Here is a 16,315-nt window from a genome sequence, read left to right on the forward strand (position 1 = left end):
AAAGGTGAAGAAAAATATTCTGAATATATAACAATTTAAGGTCGCTATGTAACTATATGAATAAAAACCCTTGATTTATCATTGTTTTAAAAAAAAACGCATTAACAATTGCTTGGAAATAGAAAAAATAATTAGGCCGCCAGGCTGCTAGGCCGCTAGGCCGCCAACTTCACGCCGCTAGGCCGCTAGGCCGCCAGGCCGCTAACTTCACGCCGCTAGGCCGCTAGGCCGCTAACTTCACGCCGCTAGGCCGCTAGGCCGCTAGGCCGCTAACTTCAGGTACATGTCTGTCAGCCTGACAGCGTGATGTTAGTAGATGAAATAACGTAATATTTACAATACGAATGCCGAATTTTATCTTGATAATAATCTAATGAAGATACCCTGATTTTTAGACAGTTGGTCTTGGTCAGCCCGTTAATTATTTATTTATTTATTCTTACTTTGGTTTAAAATGGGACCTGCATTTAGCAATTCACTATCAAAATATCCTTCCGAAAACTTTTTCAAAAACTTCAACTTTGTCAAAGCGACCGTTTTTAGCTTTTAAATGTGAACTTGTGTTAGCTCACATGATTATAAATGTAAAGCTAAAGCAGGAGTCCGAAATCTTGGTCAAGCTGCATATCACAAGTATGACCCTCAAACTTACAGCATGTTAACAACGATGATGTTAACAATGTTGTTAACTTTGACACAGTTCTGAACAATCGACCCATAGATTTGACATAGAACTTCACCTTTATTATTAATGATATTTAGCGTTTGAATTTTAATCGTCCTTAACCATTACTGGCATTGGTAGCGAATGGTGGAATGGAATAAAACTGATAACAAATAGACTCAACTTAAACAAACATATAACAATAATCGATAATAATTTTGTTTTAAATTGTTTCTTAGTGTAGATCAATTATTAAAATGAGAGTTGATATAGAGAAACGATAAGGCGTATTAATATAGTTCTTTCAACACTTTGTTTAATATTTAATATCTTTACAGTGTCTAAATAACTGAGTAATGATATAAATCGCGCTCATTGACATTTCAAAGGCTTTTGATAGTAGTGTAAATAGTTGTTGTATGATTCTAAATACTCGTTGAACCCACGAAAGGTACAAATATGTATGACTGTTATAATATAACATAAACACTGATATAAGTCGATTTAGGATGTGACAAAATGACACATTTTCGGAATTATTCATAATTTATTCTAATTGTATTTGACATCAAAATGCCATATTACATTTCATTATGAACATTTTCATAGCAAGTGCTAAAAATTGAGAGTATTAATTAAATACTACTGAATCATTTGCCTGGTCATCAAAAGTCGTTAGCTCACGCTTGTTTGTCACCAGAACAGGCAGACGACATATGTCAGACTGGTTTCGCGCTATTACTTCCGGGTAGATTTCGCGCCATTATGTCATGGCGGCACACATTTTCTTGAGTATAAATACTACCACTCCTCATTTCAGATTCATTGTAAGATTTTATCCACAAGTAAGTGTTTGTATTTATGTATGCATTTTTTTATTTATTAATGTATTTACTTCATGCTTTAGCTATAATTATTCAGTTTATCTGTATTAAAATCCTTACAGATATTTTTATATTTTAAATTGCCTTTCAGAAATAACCAAAGTTGTACCGAAAGAAATTACCGGGCTGATTTAATTTAAAACAAAAAAGACAAAACATGTCTTTCAAAAATAGAATAAAAATGTATCATTATTTTATAAATTTTAATACTCCACGTATTTTGTGCATAAACTAAATCAAACAGTTTTAGTAGGCAAAATAAATAATTTCCAAATAAATAGATGTCGTTTAAACATAAATATAAAACACACAGCGAATTCTTTCTCTGATATAATTCAGCATCCAATTCCAAATACGTTGATCGTTTATAGCTGAATTTCCGTGATTTTCAGACACTATGACATTTTCACTGATCGTTGTTGTATTGTCTGTGGCCGCTTTGGCCCAGGCACAGCCACATTCCGGTGGGTGGGACAACAACAACTGGGACAACAACAACGGCTGGAACGATGACAGATGGAACAACAACAACGACTGGAACAACAACAATGACTGGAACAACGACGAAGGCTGGGGTCACTCAGGTGGATGGGGTGGTTCTTCCGGCAGCTGGGGATCATCCCGAAGTATCGGGCACGGCGGCGGTGTTGGCAGCTGGGGCTCTTCTGGAAGTATTGGGCACGGCGGCGGTGTCGGCAGCTGGGGCTCTTCCGGAAGTATCGGGCACGGCAGCGATGTCGGCAGCTATGGCTCTTCCGGAAGTATCGGTTATGGCAGCGGTTACGGAAAATCTTTCGGAAAGAGCTACGGAGGCGGTTTCGGCCAGTCTTTCGGAAAGAGCTACGGAGGCGGTAACGGCAAGTCTTTCGGAAAGAGCTACGGAGGCGGTTACGGTTACATGAAGCCCAAGATCCATATGCCCATTGGTAAGCTTAATTGAATTATTTTTTTAATATTCGTATATAACGAAGTCCCTTTATAGATTTGCTGCATAAATGAGCCTTTCCAGCGAACAAATGGTCTCGCATTCATTCAGAACAATTTTGAAACCATTGACTGATGTAGTTCATACACTTAATTTTAAAGTAGGAAACACATCTTAAACATTCATTGACTTTAGCATGTATGGTTGTTATCATGAGTACACTGATAACCGTTTGTAATGTAGGTAAGAAAGTTCTGCCTCTGCCCAAACCCATAATCCCCGTTCCGGTGGTCCCCGTGCCCATGCCCGTGCTGATGCCCACACTCCCAATCATCCATAAACCAGTCTTCGGCAAGAAGATGATCGGAGGTTTGTTTCCTGTTTCTTTCACATGTCATTAACATTATAATGCAGCGTGTTTCTTGTTACTGTGCGCAAAGAGTTTGTATATTTCATCCAGACTTTTTCTTGAAATGAGCATCGACCTTTTAAATTTATGTTACTATTTGATTTGACTTTCGATATTCAGGTATACATTCTGTTCACATTTTTATCTTAACTGAATGACATTTTCAACAAATTTAGGTTTATAAATTAAAATATTTCGATTGCTTGAAATGAATATTTGATATGCTTCGCCAGGATACGGAAAGATCGGAGGCGGTTACGGAAAGATCGGTGGTTACGGAAAGATCGGAGGCGGTTACGGAGGAATCGGAGGCGGTAGCATTGGTGGTATCGGAGAAGGATACGGAAAGTTCGGAGGCAGCTACGGCAAGCTCGGAGGAGGTTACGGAGGAGTTGGGGGCGGTTACGGGGGTGTCGGAGGAGGCTACGGAGGAATCGGAGGTGGTAGCATTGGTGGTTACGGTGGAGGGCACGGAGGAATCGGAGGCGGCTACGGAGGAATCGGAGGTGGTAGTATCGGTGGTTACGGTGGAGGGCACGGAGGAATCGGAGGCGGCTACGGAGGAATCGGAGGTGGTAGTATCGGTGGTTACGGTGGAGGGCACGGAGGAATCGGAGGCGGCTACGGAGGAATCGGAGGTGGTAGCATTGGTGGTTACGGAGGAGGGCACGGAGGAATCGGAGGCGGCTACGGAGGAATCGGAGGTGGTAGCATTGGTGGTTACGGTGGCGGTTTCGGTGGAATCGGAAGTGGTAGCGTGGGCGGTATCGGAGGTGGCATTAGCCCTGGATACTGGGGACACGACGACTGGAATAACAACAACAACAACCACTAAAACGGACAAAACTGGTGAACGTTTCAGCTAGTTTATTTATTGGGTTTCGAACACATTTTTCACATTCGGAGAAGTTCCTTTTCTGAATGTTAAATGGTACAGTTTTTTTTCTTAAATTGAAGAACGAACCCAGTTATATGAAAAAAGGATTTCAAAGCAAAAATAAACGTATTTATTTAGTGGAACTTATGGAATTAGCATGTGTAAAAAAATAAGTTAGATTTTTTTAAGATTATATCCTGATGGCTTTTAAATTACCTATGGCATGATTTGTCTAAGAACGATTTTACAATAAGCATGTTTGCATAAGCATGTTTTGTTTTTCAAAATGAGTTCACCGCTTACAGAATAATAGGGATAATTATCAACAGAATTTTCAAGAAACATTATGTACATGTATTTCGAAACAAACCAATAATTTGCTTAAAATAAAAAAAAGGAAATCGATAAAAATGAAAAACTGTATTGGATAGAAAATATGAATGTAATTATGTTAAATGTGAAATATTTGTAGTATTCGCTATTTATTAAAAGAACCGACCTGTAGACCTTTTGTGACGCCAAATAATTTAAAGTAACCTGGCGTCAAATGTATAAATAATGCTAAACATTTGTCAGCAACACAAGTATTAATTTTGCAAAATGAATTATATATCATAAATAATTGTTATAGATTGACCAAAAAAATCTTGAGGATGTGGGGAAAATATAAATGAAAAGTTTTGTTTTTTAGGATTTTTTAATAAATATTACCCTTTCATACATTATAACCTCACATTATTTTAAAAAATATAGCTGAATGTAACATTTGTTGGAAGTCAGTTTTTGGATCATTGTAACGGTCCGCTGTAGGTGGATTAGCGTTCATAGTAATGACAAGCGGACCCCTTCAGGGTCGAGCATGCTTTTCTCTGAAGGGATCTGCTGGCCTTGTTAGGCTCGCACGTTACATTATGTTTTATTAAACCTTTACTTTGGAGAAAAAATCTTTAAAGATACTTTAAGTATGAAGTGGTGTTATACAATAAAAAGAAAACAACATGTATCATCAGGCCACTATGGCGAAATAAAGCAGCAAGGTCCCAGTAAAAAATACAAGGTCGGTTTTTCATGCATAATTCCGTGTTGAGGTAGAAATCCTTTGGGACTGTTGACTTATTGCTGTACATTGTCGTTGATAATAAATAAGTCTCTGTCTTTTCTTCTTATACAACTGTGTTATCTTGTATTTATATTATCGCTCATTGTGTATGTATATGTGCATTTCTTTGTGTAATTACTAGAACCATGCAATATTTCTTTGATTCGTCTTAGTATTAGTATTTGTGCAAACAGGACGTAAAGAAAAAATGTTTTTTTTGTGTCGAGTTGTGTGTCGAGTTGATACAGAAATATATGAAAAAATAAAGTTTGAAAAATATGTTCCTGTTTGACTGCTTTATCCTGAATCATACTCGAAATCACTGCTTTCTCCACCTTGGTAAGGCTCGCTCGAATATATATATATGCACACACACACACAGACCAGATCAGAACAAAAACGTTAGAATACTATGATACAATCTGCATTTTCAGCCAATAAACTTGCAGATAGGCACTTAATACAAAGCTTAATCATTTAGGCTCCCTCGAATATATTATACAGATCAGAACAAAAACATTAGAATACAACCTACATTTTCAGTCAATGATCAGCAGATAGGCACTTATTAATGACTAAGCTGAAACATTAAGACTTTCAACTTTCGCAAGGGATTATTTAGGTCCGACTACTGCCACTCATACGATACACACTAATTGCGTCAGATATTGCGTTGACAATGTGTTCGCAAATTAATAGGTGTGTATTCTAAATAAAAAAGATGGCCTGAAGTGTCTTAATGATTATGTAAGGGCTCGTTTGCTCAACTAGCATCCGTTTATTATAATATAAAAAAAAAATCTTGAAAACTATTTTATTTTATAAATATGCATTTTGACCTGTATATTAAACTTACATTTAATAAATGCATATTTATTAAAAAAAATATTATTTTTCAATATTTTTTCACATTTTTGGTAGAACTATTAAAGGAACTATTTGTCTGTTCATCTTTCACGTTGATCACATGTATGCGGATATGATAAGTGGCCCATATGGTACAGCGATCTGTGCTGAAAACCATTTATTTTTCACACAGTGTACATATTCATACACAGATCTAAATTAAAAAAGCTATATGTGTACGTCCTGAATTATTGAATTATATCGCAAAAGGCAATAAAACACCAAGTGCATTGAAAAATGGATTAAATGCTGAAGTGTAAATTTCATCTACTACTTCTTAAGCTTGCTTAGCAACGTATTCATTGCTTCCAATGCCTTTCCATGCAAAGCCTGTATATTAAGATTAAAATTACCAGTATAATTTAACGTGACCCCTAGATAATTAAAATCATTTATGACGTCGACGGTTTCAGTACCATATGTCCATAACTCATTTCTTTTTAAGGCACCACTTTTTCTAAACACTAATATTTTCGTCTGAGCAACGTTTACTTCTAAGCCCCAGTTTGTACAATATTTAAAAAGTCTATCTAACGTAGGTTTGTAGATCTTGTGGTGTCGCGCTTAGTATACACATATCGTCTGCAAACAAAAACAGTATAAGACATAAATCATTAATGTCTATGCCAGTATCCATCACATCCTCTGACACATGATTTGACATATTGATACATATTGCGTATAATTCTCAGTATATTACCATTGAGGCCAACTTTATTTAGCTTAAACCACAACGCATTTCTATATATCGAGTCAAAACAGCGTTTCAAATCAATAAAACAACAATACCAACGTTTGTTTGCATTTAAATAGTTTTCGATAAGTGAATGGAGAATACAAATAGCCTCGACAATGGACTTTCCTTTCCTAAATCCAAACTGCGCATCAGATATGGTATTATTCTCCTCGCACCAGGTAGTTATCCTGGTTTGGAACACAAGTTAATAGTTTCGCAAAGTTACTCAACAAAGGTATCCCTCTGTAATTCGCTACATCAGTTTTATCTCATTTTTTATGTATAGGAATAATAATGCCTTTAGTCCATGCTTCAGGGAACACTCCACAATCTTGAATTCTATTGAATATATCGGTAATAAAACCAGCTAAAATATCGCTAGCTTCAATTAAGTACTCATTTAGCAGCTAATCTTCTCCAGCAGACTTTCTACTTTTAAGAATTCTAATAGCTTTACATACTTCATCAAACGTTATAACAGCGTCTAAATTTCGAAAACGGGGTCATTATCATCAAAATCATGAGACCTATTAAAATCTTCGGATTCTGCATGTAAGTTAAAATTCATCTCAGAAAACATCGTCTCAAAATGCGATTTAAAACCAGATAATGGAATACTATTTGTTCTTGAGCTACCATTACTCTTAAAATACCGCCAAACGTCACGCGGTGTCTTTGCTTTGATCTTTTCGAAATCTCTACAACGCTTATATTTAAACTGCCTTCTCTTCTTCTTTACAGTACTCTTTTATATAGCTTTAAATCTACACAATTCGATTCTATCAACATTTAAACGGGATTATCGATGTGAAGCATTTTTATACAACACCTTTGCATTTTCTTCATCAAACCACTTGGCGCTGCTATCTATATTACATTTCTCAAACCCCTTGTTTGCACTCATTGTTTTCCGCATTATTGTTAAGGTTATTTCGCAGCAAATTATTTGATTCGGGTAGTTTCTCTATTAAACTTGATCTATAATGTTCCTTTTTATCTACGTTCCAGAACATTTTTCATGATTATATTCAATATTTGGATCTATAACATTCGTATTACACTTGACGTTAAACGATAACATTGTGGTCAGTGTACTCGTTAAAGTCATGGATTTTGAAGCTATCAATTAAGGCGAAAGAATTACAATTATTTTGAAATCATTTACAGCCTTTTAGAGATCTACGTTGGAATCACTAAAGATATAAGAGTATGGATAATTTAAGGAAAATCGTTAAGCCTTCAATTATACTTTCTGTATTCACACCTTGAATATCATTTTGATCAAAATATGATTCAACATCATAGAAAAAGATAGAAAAAGAGAGATAAGTTTTCTCCTTGCCTTACCCCCTGATAAAAAGTCAAAGGTTTGAGAAACACCTTCTGAAGTTGTAACTAATGATTTTATAGTCTTGTTCATATTAATAAAAGGTTTGAAACAATGTCCATTTATATTATCAATGATTAATTTCTCCCATTAACCTATCCTTAAAGCTGAGTCAAATGCCGGCTTGAAATCCACAAAACAGCAAAACAGTTGTGTGTTGTATTTTCTTTTCGAAATGAAGAATATCAATCAAGCTATTTAGTATGAAAATGCTATCTACTGTTGAGAATTTCTTACGAAAACCAGCTTTGTTCTCGATAATCAGGTAAGATTTCTCTGCACAGATGTTAATTCTTCTATTTAAATCGCATGTAAAAAGTATGCCTAAGCATTTTAAAAGAGAAATCGGTCTATAGTTACCAGAGATTTTATGATCACCTTTTTTTCTATCAAATTGGTATAATGCTACTACTACTACTACTACTACTACTACTACTACTACTACTACTACTACTACTACTACTACCTACTACTACTACTACTACTACTACTACTACTACTACTACTACTACTTCTACTACTACTACTACTACTACTACTACTACTACCTACTACCTACTACTACTACTACTACTACTACCTACTACTACTACTACTACTACTACTACTACTACTACTACTACTACTACTACTACTACTACTACTACTACTACTACTACTACTACTACTACTACTACTACTTCTACTACTACTACTACACTACTACTAATACTAATACTAATAATAATAACAATAACCTTAAGAAGTGCACAGCTGAATAAAAAACTACCCTTATCTTATCAGGCATTTTAAAATGATGAATCCCCCAAAACAAGCATGTACCAACATTCAGTTTGGAGGTGTACTCTACAGTAGTGTCGGTTCTGCATGACCATTAGCCAACAATTGACCCATAAACTCTACAAAGTGTTTGTTCTTGACAGGGTTCTTACTTAAACTAACATGAAACCGTTTGGCTCTCTTAAGGTCACGCTCGTTTGACGACAAAACAGACAGACGACATATGTCAGACTGGTTTCGCGTTATTACTTCCTAGTATATTTCGCGCCATTATGTCATGGCGGACACATATTTTCTTCAGTATAAATGATACCACTCCTCACATTAGATTCATTGTAGGATTTCAATCTCAAGTAGGTGTTCGTATTTATTTATTTATTGTTTTATGTTTATAACTATAATTTATTTTGGTTTATTTTAAGGGATTCATTAATTGTGGAAAAGGGTTTTAGATATTTTCCACGTGCAAGTTAAAATGTGACGTTCAGTGTGTTTTAAAAATGTATACTTTAACTGTTAACGACGACTTAAATGATAACGGCCATGAATAATGTTTTTTCGAAAATATTGATTTTAAATACCATTTCACCCTCCGAATATAATTATAAAGGTTACTCGGTACTATAACAACTTACATTAAGGTTAATTGTTTGTTTTGCAAATGTCATTCAAAAGATTAAGTCCAAGATTATTCCCTTAAGTGTTCACACAAACGAAAAGTGTTTCAATAACAACAATGATGTCTACAAATACAGGTGAAAGATCATTTAAGTGACTCTTTTCTGACATTCAGGCATATTTGAGGGAAAAATGGGTTTCGAACTCAAAATAAATACAAATGTACACTACACCTGACTTTGTCGATCATTTTAATAGGAGAATGTGTCTGTAGCATTAAGCTTAAATTTGTCTAAATGTTTAAGAAACAACCAAACATAAATATAAAACACACAGCGCATTCATTTCTCTGATATATTTAAGCACCCCATTCCAAATACGTTGATCGTATATATAGCTTTATTTCCGTGAATTTCAGACACTATGACATTTTCACTGATTGTTGTGGTATTGTCTGTGGCCGCTTTGGCCCAGGCACAGCCACATTCCGGTGGGTGGGACAACAACAACTGGGACAACAACAACGGCTGGAACGATGACAGATGGAACAACAACAACGACTGGAACAACAACAATGACTGGAACAACGACGAAGGCTGGGGTCACTCAGGAGGATGGGGTGGTTCTTCCGGTAGCTGGGGATCTTCCGGAAGTATCGGGCACGGCGGCGGTGTCGGCAGCTGGGGCTCTTCCGGGAGTTTTGGGCACGGCAGCGGTGTTGGCAGCTGGGGCTCTTCCGAAAATATTGGCCACGGCGGCGGTGTTGGCAGCTGGGGCTCTTCCGGAAGTATTGGCCACGGCAGCGGTGTCGGAAGCTATGGCTCTTCCGGAAGTATTGGCTACGGCAGTGGTGTTGGCAGCTGGGGCTCTTACGGAAGTATCGGGTACGGCAGCGGCTACGGTTTTGGTGGCGGTTACGGCAAATCTTTCGGAAAGAGCTACGGAGGTGGTTACGGCCAGTCTTTCGGGAAGAGCTACGGAGGCGGTTACGGCAAGTCTTTCGGGAAGGGCTACGGAGGCGGTTACGGATACATGAAGCCCAAGATCCATATGCCTATTGGTGAGCGTTACACTGTAAATTATACGTATATAACAACGCCACGATATGTATATGAAGCGAATATATGAACCTTTCCAGCGGTATCCCATTTATTCAGAACAATTTGGAAACCATTGACTGAACTATATGATAATTATCTAAATGCAGTTCCATACCATTAGTTTTGATATAGGAAACACAATTTTATATTGTTTTATCGTAATCAAATGAGCAATGATAAATGTTTGTTCGGTAGGTAAGAAAGTTCTGCCTCTGCCCAAACCCATAATCCCCGTTCCGGTGGTCCCCGTGCCCATGCCCGTCCTGATGCCCACTCTTCCTATCATCCATAAACCCGTCTTCGGCAAGAAGATGATTGGAGGTTTGTTTCTTGTTGCTTAAACATCATTAACAGTTTAACCGCGCCGTGTTTCTTGTTATTGTACGCAAAGAATTTATATATTTGATCCATTTTCTTCCTAATTGAAATGAGCATCGGCCTTTAAGTTTGCGTTACTACTTGATTTGACTTTCGATTTACGTGTTTACATTCTGTTCACATTTTCATCTTTATTTCAACAATTTTGGCTTCATATACTGAAAACTTTCTTTTGATTTTTAAATGAGTGTTTGATATGATTCGTCAGGTTACGGAAAGATCGGAGGTGGTTTCGGAGGAATCGAAGGCGGTTATGGAAAGATTGGTGGCAGTTACGGAAAGGTTGGTGGAGGCTATGGAGGATTTTTGGGCGGTTACGGCAAGCTCGGAAGAGGTTACGGAGGAGGCTATGGAGGAATCGGAGGTGGCAGCATCAGTGGTTACGGAGGAGGTTACGGGGGAATCGGAGGAGGTTACGGAGGAATCGGCGGCGGATACGGTAGCATTGGTGGTTACGGAGGAGGGCACGGAGGAATCGGAGGTGGATACGGTAGCATTGGTGGTATCGGAGGAGGGCACGGAGGAATCGGAGGTGGATACGGTAGCATTGGTGGTATCGGAGGAGGGCACGGAGGAATCGGTGGCGGATACGGTAGCATTGGTGGTATCGGAGGAGGGCACGGAGTAATCGGAGGCGGATACGGTAGCATTGGTGGTATCGGAGGAGGGCACGGAGGAATCGGCGGCGGGTACGGTAGCATTGGTGGTATCGGAGGAGGGCACGGAGGAATCGGAGGCGGATACGGTAGCATTGGTGGTATCGGAGGAGGGCACGGAGGAATCGGCGGCGGATACGGTAGCATTGGTGGTATCGGAGGAGGGCACGGAGGAATCGGCGGCGGATACGGTAGCATTGGTGGTATCGGAGGAGGGCACGGAGGAATCGGAGGCGGATACGGTAGCATTGGTGGTTACGGTGGCGGTTTCGGTGGAATCGGAAGTGGAAGCATTGGTGGTATCGGAGGAGGCATTAGTTCCGGATACTGGGGGAACGACGACTGGAACAACAACGACAACAATAACCACAACGGGCGGAACTGGTGAACTGTTTAGCTAGTTCATATATTGATTTTCGAACATATTCGTATTCCTAGTCGTGACTTTTTCTGAAAGTTAAATGGTACAGAAATATTGTTTCTATTGAATTTTAGTACCCCTTTAGATGTGACAATTATTTAAAAGATGATATCCTTATAATTTATTATTTACTATGGCATGAATTGTTTAAGAATAATTTTACGTTAAGCATGTATTTCCTTTTTTATTCAAAATTAGTACACCATTTACATAAAAATAGGGATTACTATTAACCGAAGTTTCAAGAAACATTATTTACAAGGTAGGTTATTAATTTGCTTGAATGGAAAAAACGAGAAAATTGAGAAAAAAGAAAAACTTTATTGGATAGAAAAAAATGAACGTAAAATGTGGTATATTTTTATACCCTATTTATTAAAAGAAACGGTAGACCTTTTGTGACGCCAAATACTTAAAGTAATCTAGCGTCAAATGTATAAACTCTGCTAAACCTTTGTCAGAAACACAAGCATTCTTTTTGCAAAGTGAAACGTTGTATTTCAACATCTCCATGGTTTTTTATAAGTGTTCCTTGCCTATGTAGGTCGTTTGAATATACATCATGAATAATCGCTTTAGAGTTAATCAAACAGTCTATAAAATATGGGAAAATAGCTACTTGATCAAGTGATATTATACGCCCCTAACAGTGGTCTGACAGCAGGTAAAACATACTGATTCGATGTAGTTAACTAATAATAATAAGAAGAAATGCAGCACAATGTAATGATATGCAATAACGAAAAAAAGTCATCTTATTCGATTAGTTTCATGTAAATCAAAGCTAAATGAAAATGGTTTTTTAAGTATTTATTAATAAATATTTCCCTTTCATACATATGAACCTCACAACGATATTTAAAACTTTTTTATTGTTGAATTTAACATTTCTCCGTAGTAAGTTTGTAAGACAGATAATGTTTAATTATTCCTTAACTTTCGAAAAGAATATATTTAAAGGAGACTTTTAAGCGTGAAGCGTTATACAATGAAAAGAAACACGTACCGTCAGGCCACTATGGCGAGATAAAGCAGCAAGGTCCCAGTACAAATAAGGTCGGTTTTTCATGCATAATTCCGTGTTGATGTAGAAATCCTTTGGGACTGTTGACTTATTGCTGTATATTGTCTTTGATAATAAATAAGTCTCTGTCTTTTCTTCTCATACAACTGTGTTATCTTGTATTTATATTATCGCTCAATTTGTCTATATATGAATGCATTACTATGTGTAATTACTATTACCATACAATATTTCTTTTATTCATCCTTGTATGTGTTAATGTTCAAACTGGACGTTTACCTTATATCCTGAATTAAATTGCAATAACTGCTTTCTTCACCTTGGAAAAGCTCGCTCGGATATAAAAGAAAATACAATATATAAGAAGTTGTTTAATGTGCGAAATAAAACATGAAATAAGCACGTGGTTATCAATTTGTACGACCTTCGTTTAAGAAGAATCCAGAGCACGTGATCCAGCATCTATCTTATTATTGTTAGACAAACATAAATATTTATTATGTTGTAACTGGATCTTTGTTTGTATTTGATATGCAGAAAGTCAGTTAATGCGTTCGTTTCTACTTTACCATAACACAGAATTCATACTTTTGGAATTAAACCAAATTTGAGAACGTCTTCTAAAAGTGATTACCATTTCATCGAATAAGCACACGTGGTTGTCATTGTCACTAGTTCCTTTAAATATACCATGGGTACGAGGGCACAGCAACATATATTGCTACCGATGGTTTTTCATACTTTAGTTGGCCATTTTACTTAAAACGGTCAAATACAATACAACAACATATCGGTCAAATAGTTATCTACATAAACAGACAATTTCGTAGATATATTAAGTTATTCAAGTATTATAGATGGCCACCGTAATGGATGAAACGGCACCTTTGATTGCGAAGCAAATTGCTGCTGTGGAAGATGGGTGAATAATGATTTCAGGTTTTTCTTACTGACGGGAGTACAATTGGAAGGACGTGCAATGCCAATATGGTGAACTCTTAACACCTGCCGTCCATAACGATGGTCATCTAAACTAATTGATAAACTAGCCTTACATGTCAGTACAAGCGTTTAAATATATGCATTTCAAGTTATGCTAGGTAGAAATTTTGTACACTGCAAATCAATCTACTATACATATATATGATATATATGACACATACTTAGCATCCGTAAATGAAAGTCCGTATAAGCGGAACTTGTGATTTGATGTTATATATCAGTTAATCTATAATTTAGTAGTAGATTAGTACTAGAGCAACTTGTCATCAGATAATAAGCTGCTTTTTGACTTCTGGTACTGAGAGGATTGTTTTCTGTGGCGTCAGTTTTATAACTGCAGAAAGCTACAATGTTTACCTCGTAGGCGGTAATGGCGGTGTTTTTTGAGTGGGATAAAAAAATCAAAATTTGGGATTTATTAAATAAATAAGCGATTTTCATCAACGGATTTTACATGTAAATGACTATTTGATAAGTTGTGTTGTGTGTTACTATGGTTAAAAATCGAAAATCTAAGCGCAAACAGAGAAATAGCAGTGATGAAGGTGACAATCTAAACAAAAGCAAAGTTTTCAAACCAAGAGGCCCGTCGGAGGAGTTGAACATCTCAGTTAGTGAGGTTTTAAACCAAGCAAACCAAGTGTTATTTAATGAACACGTTGAAAAGGATAGTAACAACAGTGTGTTTTTAGCGGATTTACATAGTTTCCAAGATTCGAACTCAGAGACTGATAAAATGGCGGAAAGTAGGGAGCCCTCTAATAAAGATATAATGAACTGCCTCCAAGGAATAACCAAAAGATTAGATGCATTTGAGATAAAGTTGGGGGCTATTGAACAGCTTGACAAGAAAGTAACAAGTTTTGAAAAGGAACTGAAATCTATTTGGGTTGCACTCGAGGACAGGACAAAGCGTGTCGAGGAAAACATGTCGAAGGTCGAGGATAAGGTGGAGGGCACCGATATCGCAGTGGGACTACTTTCGGAAAAGGTCACCCATTTGGAGAAGGAGCGTGAGAGCCTCCGGGACGATGTGGCTTATCTCAAGTCACAATCCATGAGGAACAACCTGGTGTTCACGAACGTCCCGGAGGACACCGCTGGAGGTAACGAGTCCGTAGAAGCCACCGAGCGGAAACTACGGCAACATTTTCAAGATGCGCTGAAGATTGCTAAGGAGACCGCTGACAGTATACGCTTCGAGCGCGTCCACAGGTCTCCTGGGTACCCGGTTCCCGGAAAATTGAGGACGATCGTAGCGAAGTTTACATTTTTTAAAGACCGTGAATTTGTCCGGAAACAATGGAAAGAGATCCGGGGCACCACGTTCCATATGTATGAGCAGTACCCGCCGGAAGTGATCGCCAAGCGGAGGAAACTTATACCAAGAATGAAGGCGGCAAGAGAACAGGGGAAGAGCTCGTGGATCGCATACGACACGCTGTACGTTGACGGCCGTCCGGTACGCGACTAGGGGCACGCCGGAGGTGAGCTGTCCGTACTGTCGTGGAATGTACACGGACTAACAAACGATAAACAATCTTGTGCTGATTTTGTAAATATTGTTGCTAAACATGATATTTGTTTTCTTTATGAATCCTGGACGAACTCTAGCAGTAAAATAAATCTTAACGGTTTTATTACACATAATTTCTATAGAAAATTTCAAAACAGAAATTCACGCAGAAGTAGTGGTGGAATAGTATTGCTTTATAAAGAACATTTGAAAGATGGAATACAGATTGTTAAGAATCACCATGATACATTAATTTGGCTTAAGTTGGACCATACGTTTTTTAATACAAATGAAGATATATATTTGTGTGGTTCGTATATTTGGTGTGAGGATTCCCCAGCTTATAATACATTTAATAATATTAACTTGTTTGATACTCTTGAAAATGACATTTTTGCTTATGATAGCCTAGGTTCAGTGTTTCTATGTGGGGATTTTAACAGTAGAATAAGTAGTAAAAACGACTATGTAATTCACGATAAGTGTAATATGTATGTTGATGACATTGATTATGAACCGGATAGGACCCCGGTCAGGGCCTCTGTAGACAAAAGTCACAATAGTCATGGTATTAAATTATTAGATCTTTGTAAATCATCATGTATACGTATTGTTAATGGTCGCATTGGAGATACAAATCAGTTCACTTTTTTGTCTCGTAACGGTACTTCTGTGATTGACTATTTGTTATGTAATGAACGTCATTTTTCAATGATCAATGGTTTTACTATTGGGCAATTTAATGAATGGAGCGACCATGCCCCGTTACAATTTTCATTGATTTGTAATAATCCGACAATAAATGATGCTAGCTTTTCTGAAGTACGGTATAAATGGAATGATATTTATAAAGATCAATTTCAATCTGGTATAATAGGTAAATTACCAGAATTTAATAATATTGTATTTAATTTAGATAATTGCACCAAACAG

General features: G+C 37.2%; 2 protein-coding genes across 2 annotated transcripts; both read left to right on the forward strand.

The window, feature by feature from the left end:
- The first annotated feature begins 1,945 nt into the window (after positions 1 to 1,945).
- On the forward strand, positions 1,946 to 3,717 carry LOC128208406 (uncharacterized). Its single transcript, XM_052911965.1, has 3 exons — positions 1,946 to 2,474; positions 2,717 to 2,842; positions 3,116 to 3,717. Exons 1-3 carry the CDS (start codon positions 1,946 to 1,948, stop codon positions 3,715 to 3,717), a joined length of 1,257 nt encoding a protein of 418 aa, XP_052767925.1.
- Positions 3,718 to 9,708: 5,991 nt separating this feature from the next.
- LOC128208407 (uncharacterized) lies at positions 9,709 to 11,807 on the forward strand. The gene is made up of 4 exons (XM_052911966.1): positions 9,709 to 10,345; positions 10,581 to 10,706; positions 10,972 to 11,367; positions 11,428 to 11,807. The coding sequence occupies exons 1-4, from the start codon at positions 9,709 to 9,711 to the stop codon at positions 11,805 to 11,807; spliced, it is 1,539 nt and encodes a 512-aa protein (XP_052767926.1).
- The last annotated feature ends 4,508 nt before the right edge of the window (positions 11,808 to 16,315 follow it).

This window comes from Mya arenaria, chromosome 11, assembly GCF_026914265.1.
Source record: "Mya arenaria isolate MELC-2E11 chromosome 11, ASM2691426v1".
Taxonomy (NCBI): domain Eukaryota; kingdom Metazoa; phylum Mollusca; class Bivalvia; order Myida; family Myidae; genus Mya; species Mya arenaria.

Excerpts from the sequence above, each read along its gene's own strand:
- LOC128208406 (XM_052911965.1), top strand. The coding sequence starts at position 1,946 with ATGACATTTTCACTGATCGTTGTTGTATTGTCTGTGGCCGCTTTGGCC. Across the intron at positions 2,475-2,716 it reads CAAGATCCATATGCCCATTG|GTAAGAAAGTTCTGCCTCTG; the intron begins GTAAGCTTAATT and ends TTTGTAATGTAG. Across the intron at positions 2,843-3,115 it reads CGGCAAGAAGATGATCGGAG|GATACGGAAAGATCGGAGGC; the intron begins GTTTGTTTCCTG and ends ATGCTTCGCCAG.
- LOC128208407 (XM_052911966.1), top strand. The coding sequence starts at position 9,709 with ATGACATTTTCACTGATTGTTGTGGTATTGTCTGTGGCCGCTTTGGCC. Across the intron at positions 10,346-10,580 it reads CAAGATCCATATGCCTATTG|GTAAGAAAGTTCTGCCTCTG; the intron begins GTGAGCGTTACA and ends TTTGTTCGGTAG. Across the intron at positions 10,707-10,971 it reads CGGCAAGAAGATGATTGGAG|GTTACGGAAAGATCGGAGGT; the intron begins GTTTGTTTCTTG and ends ATGATTCGTCAG.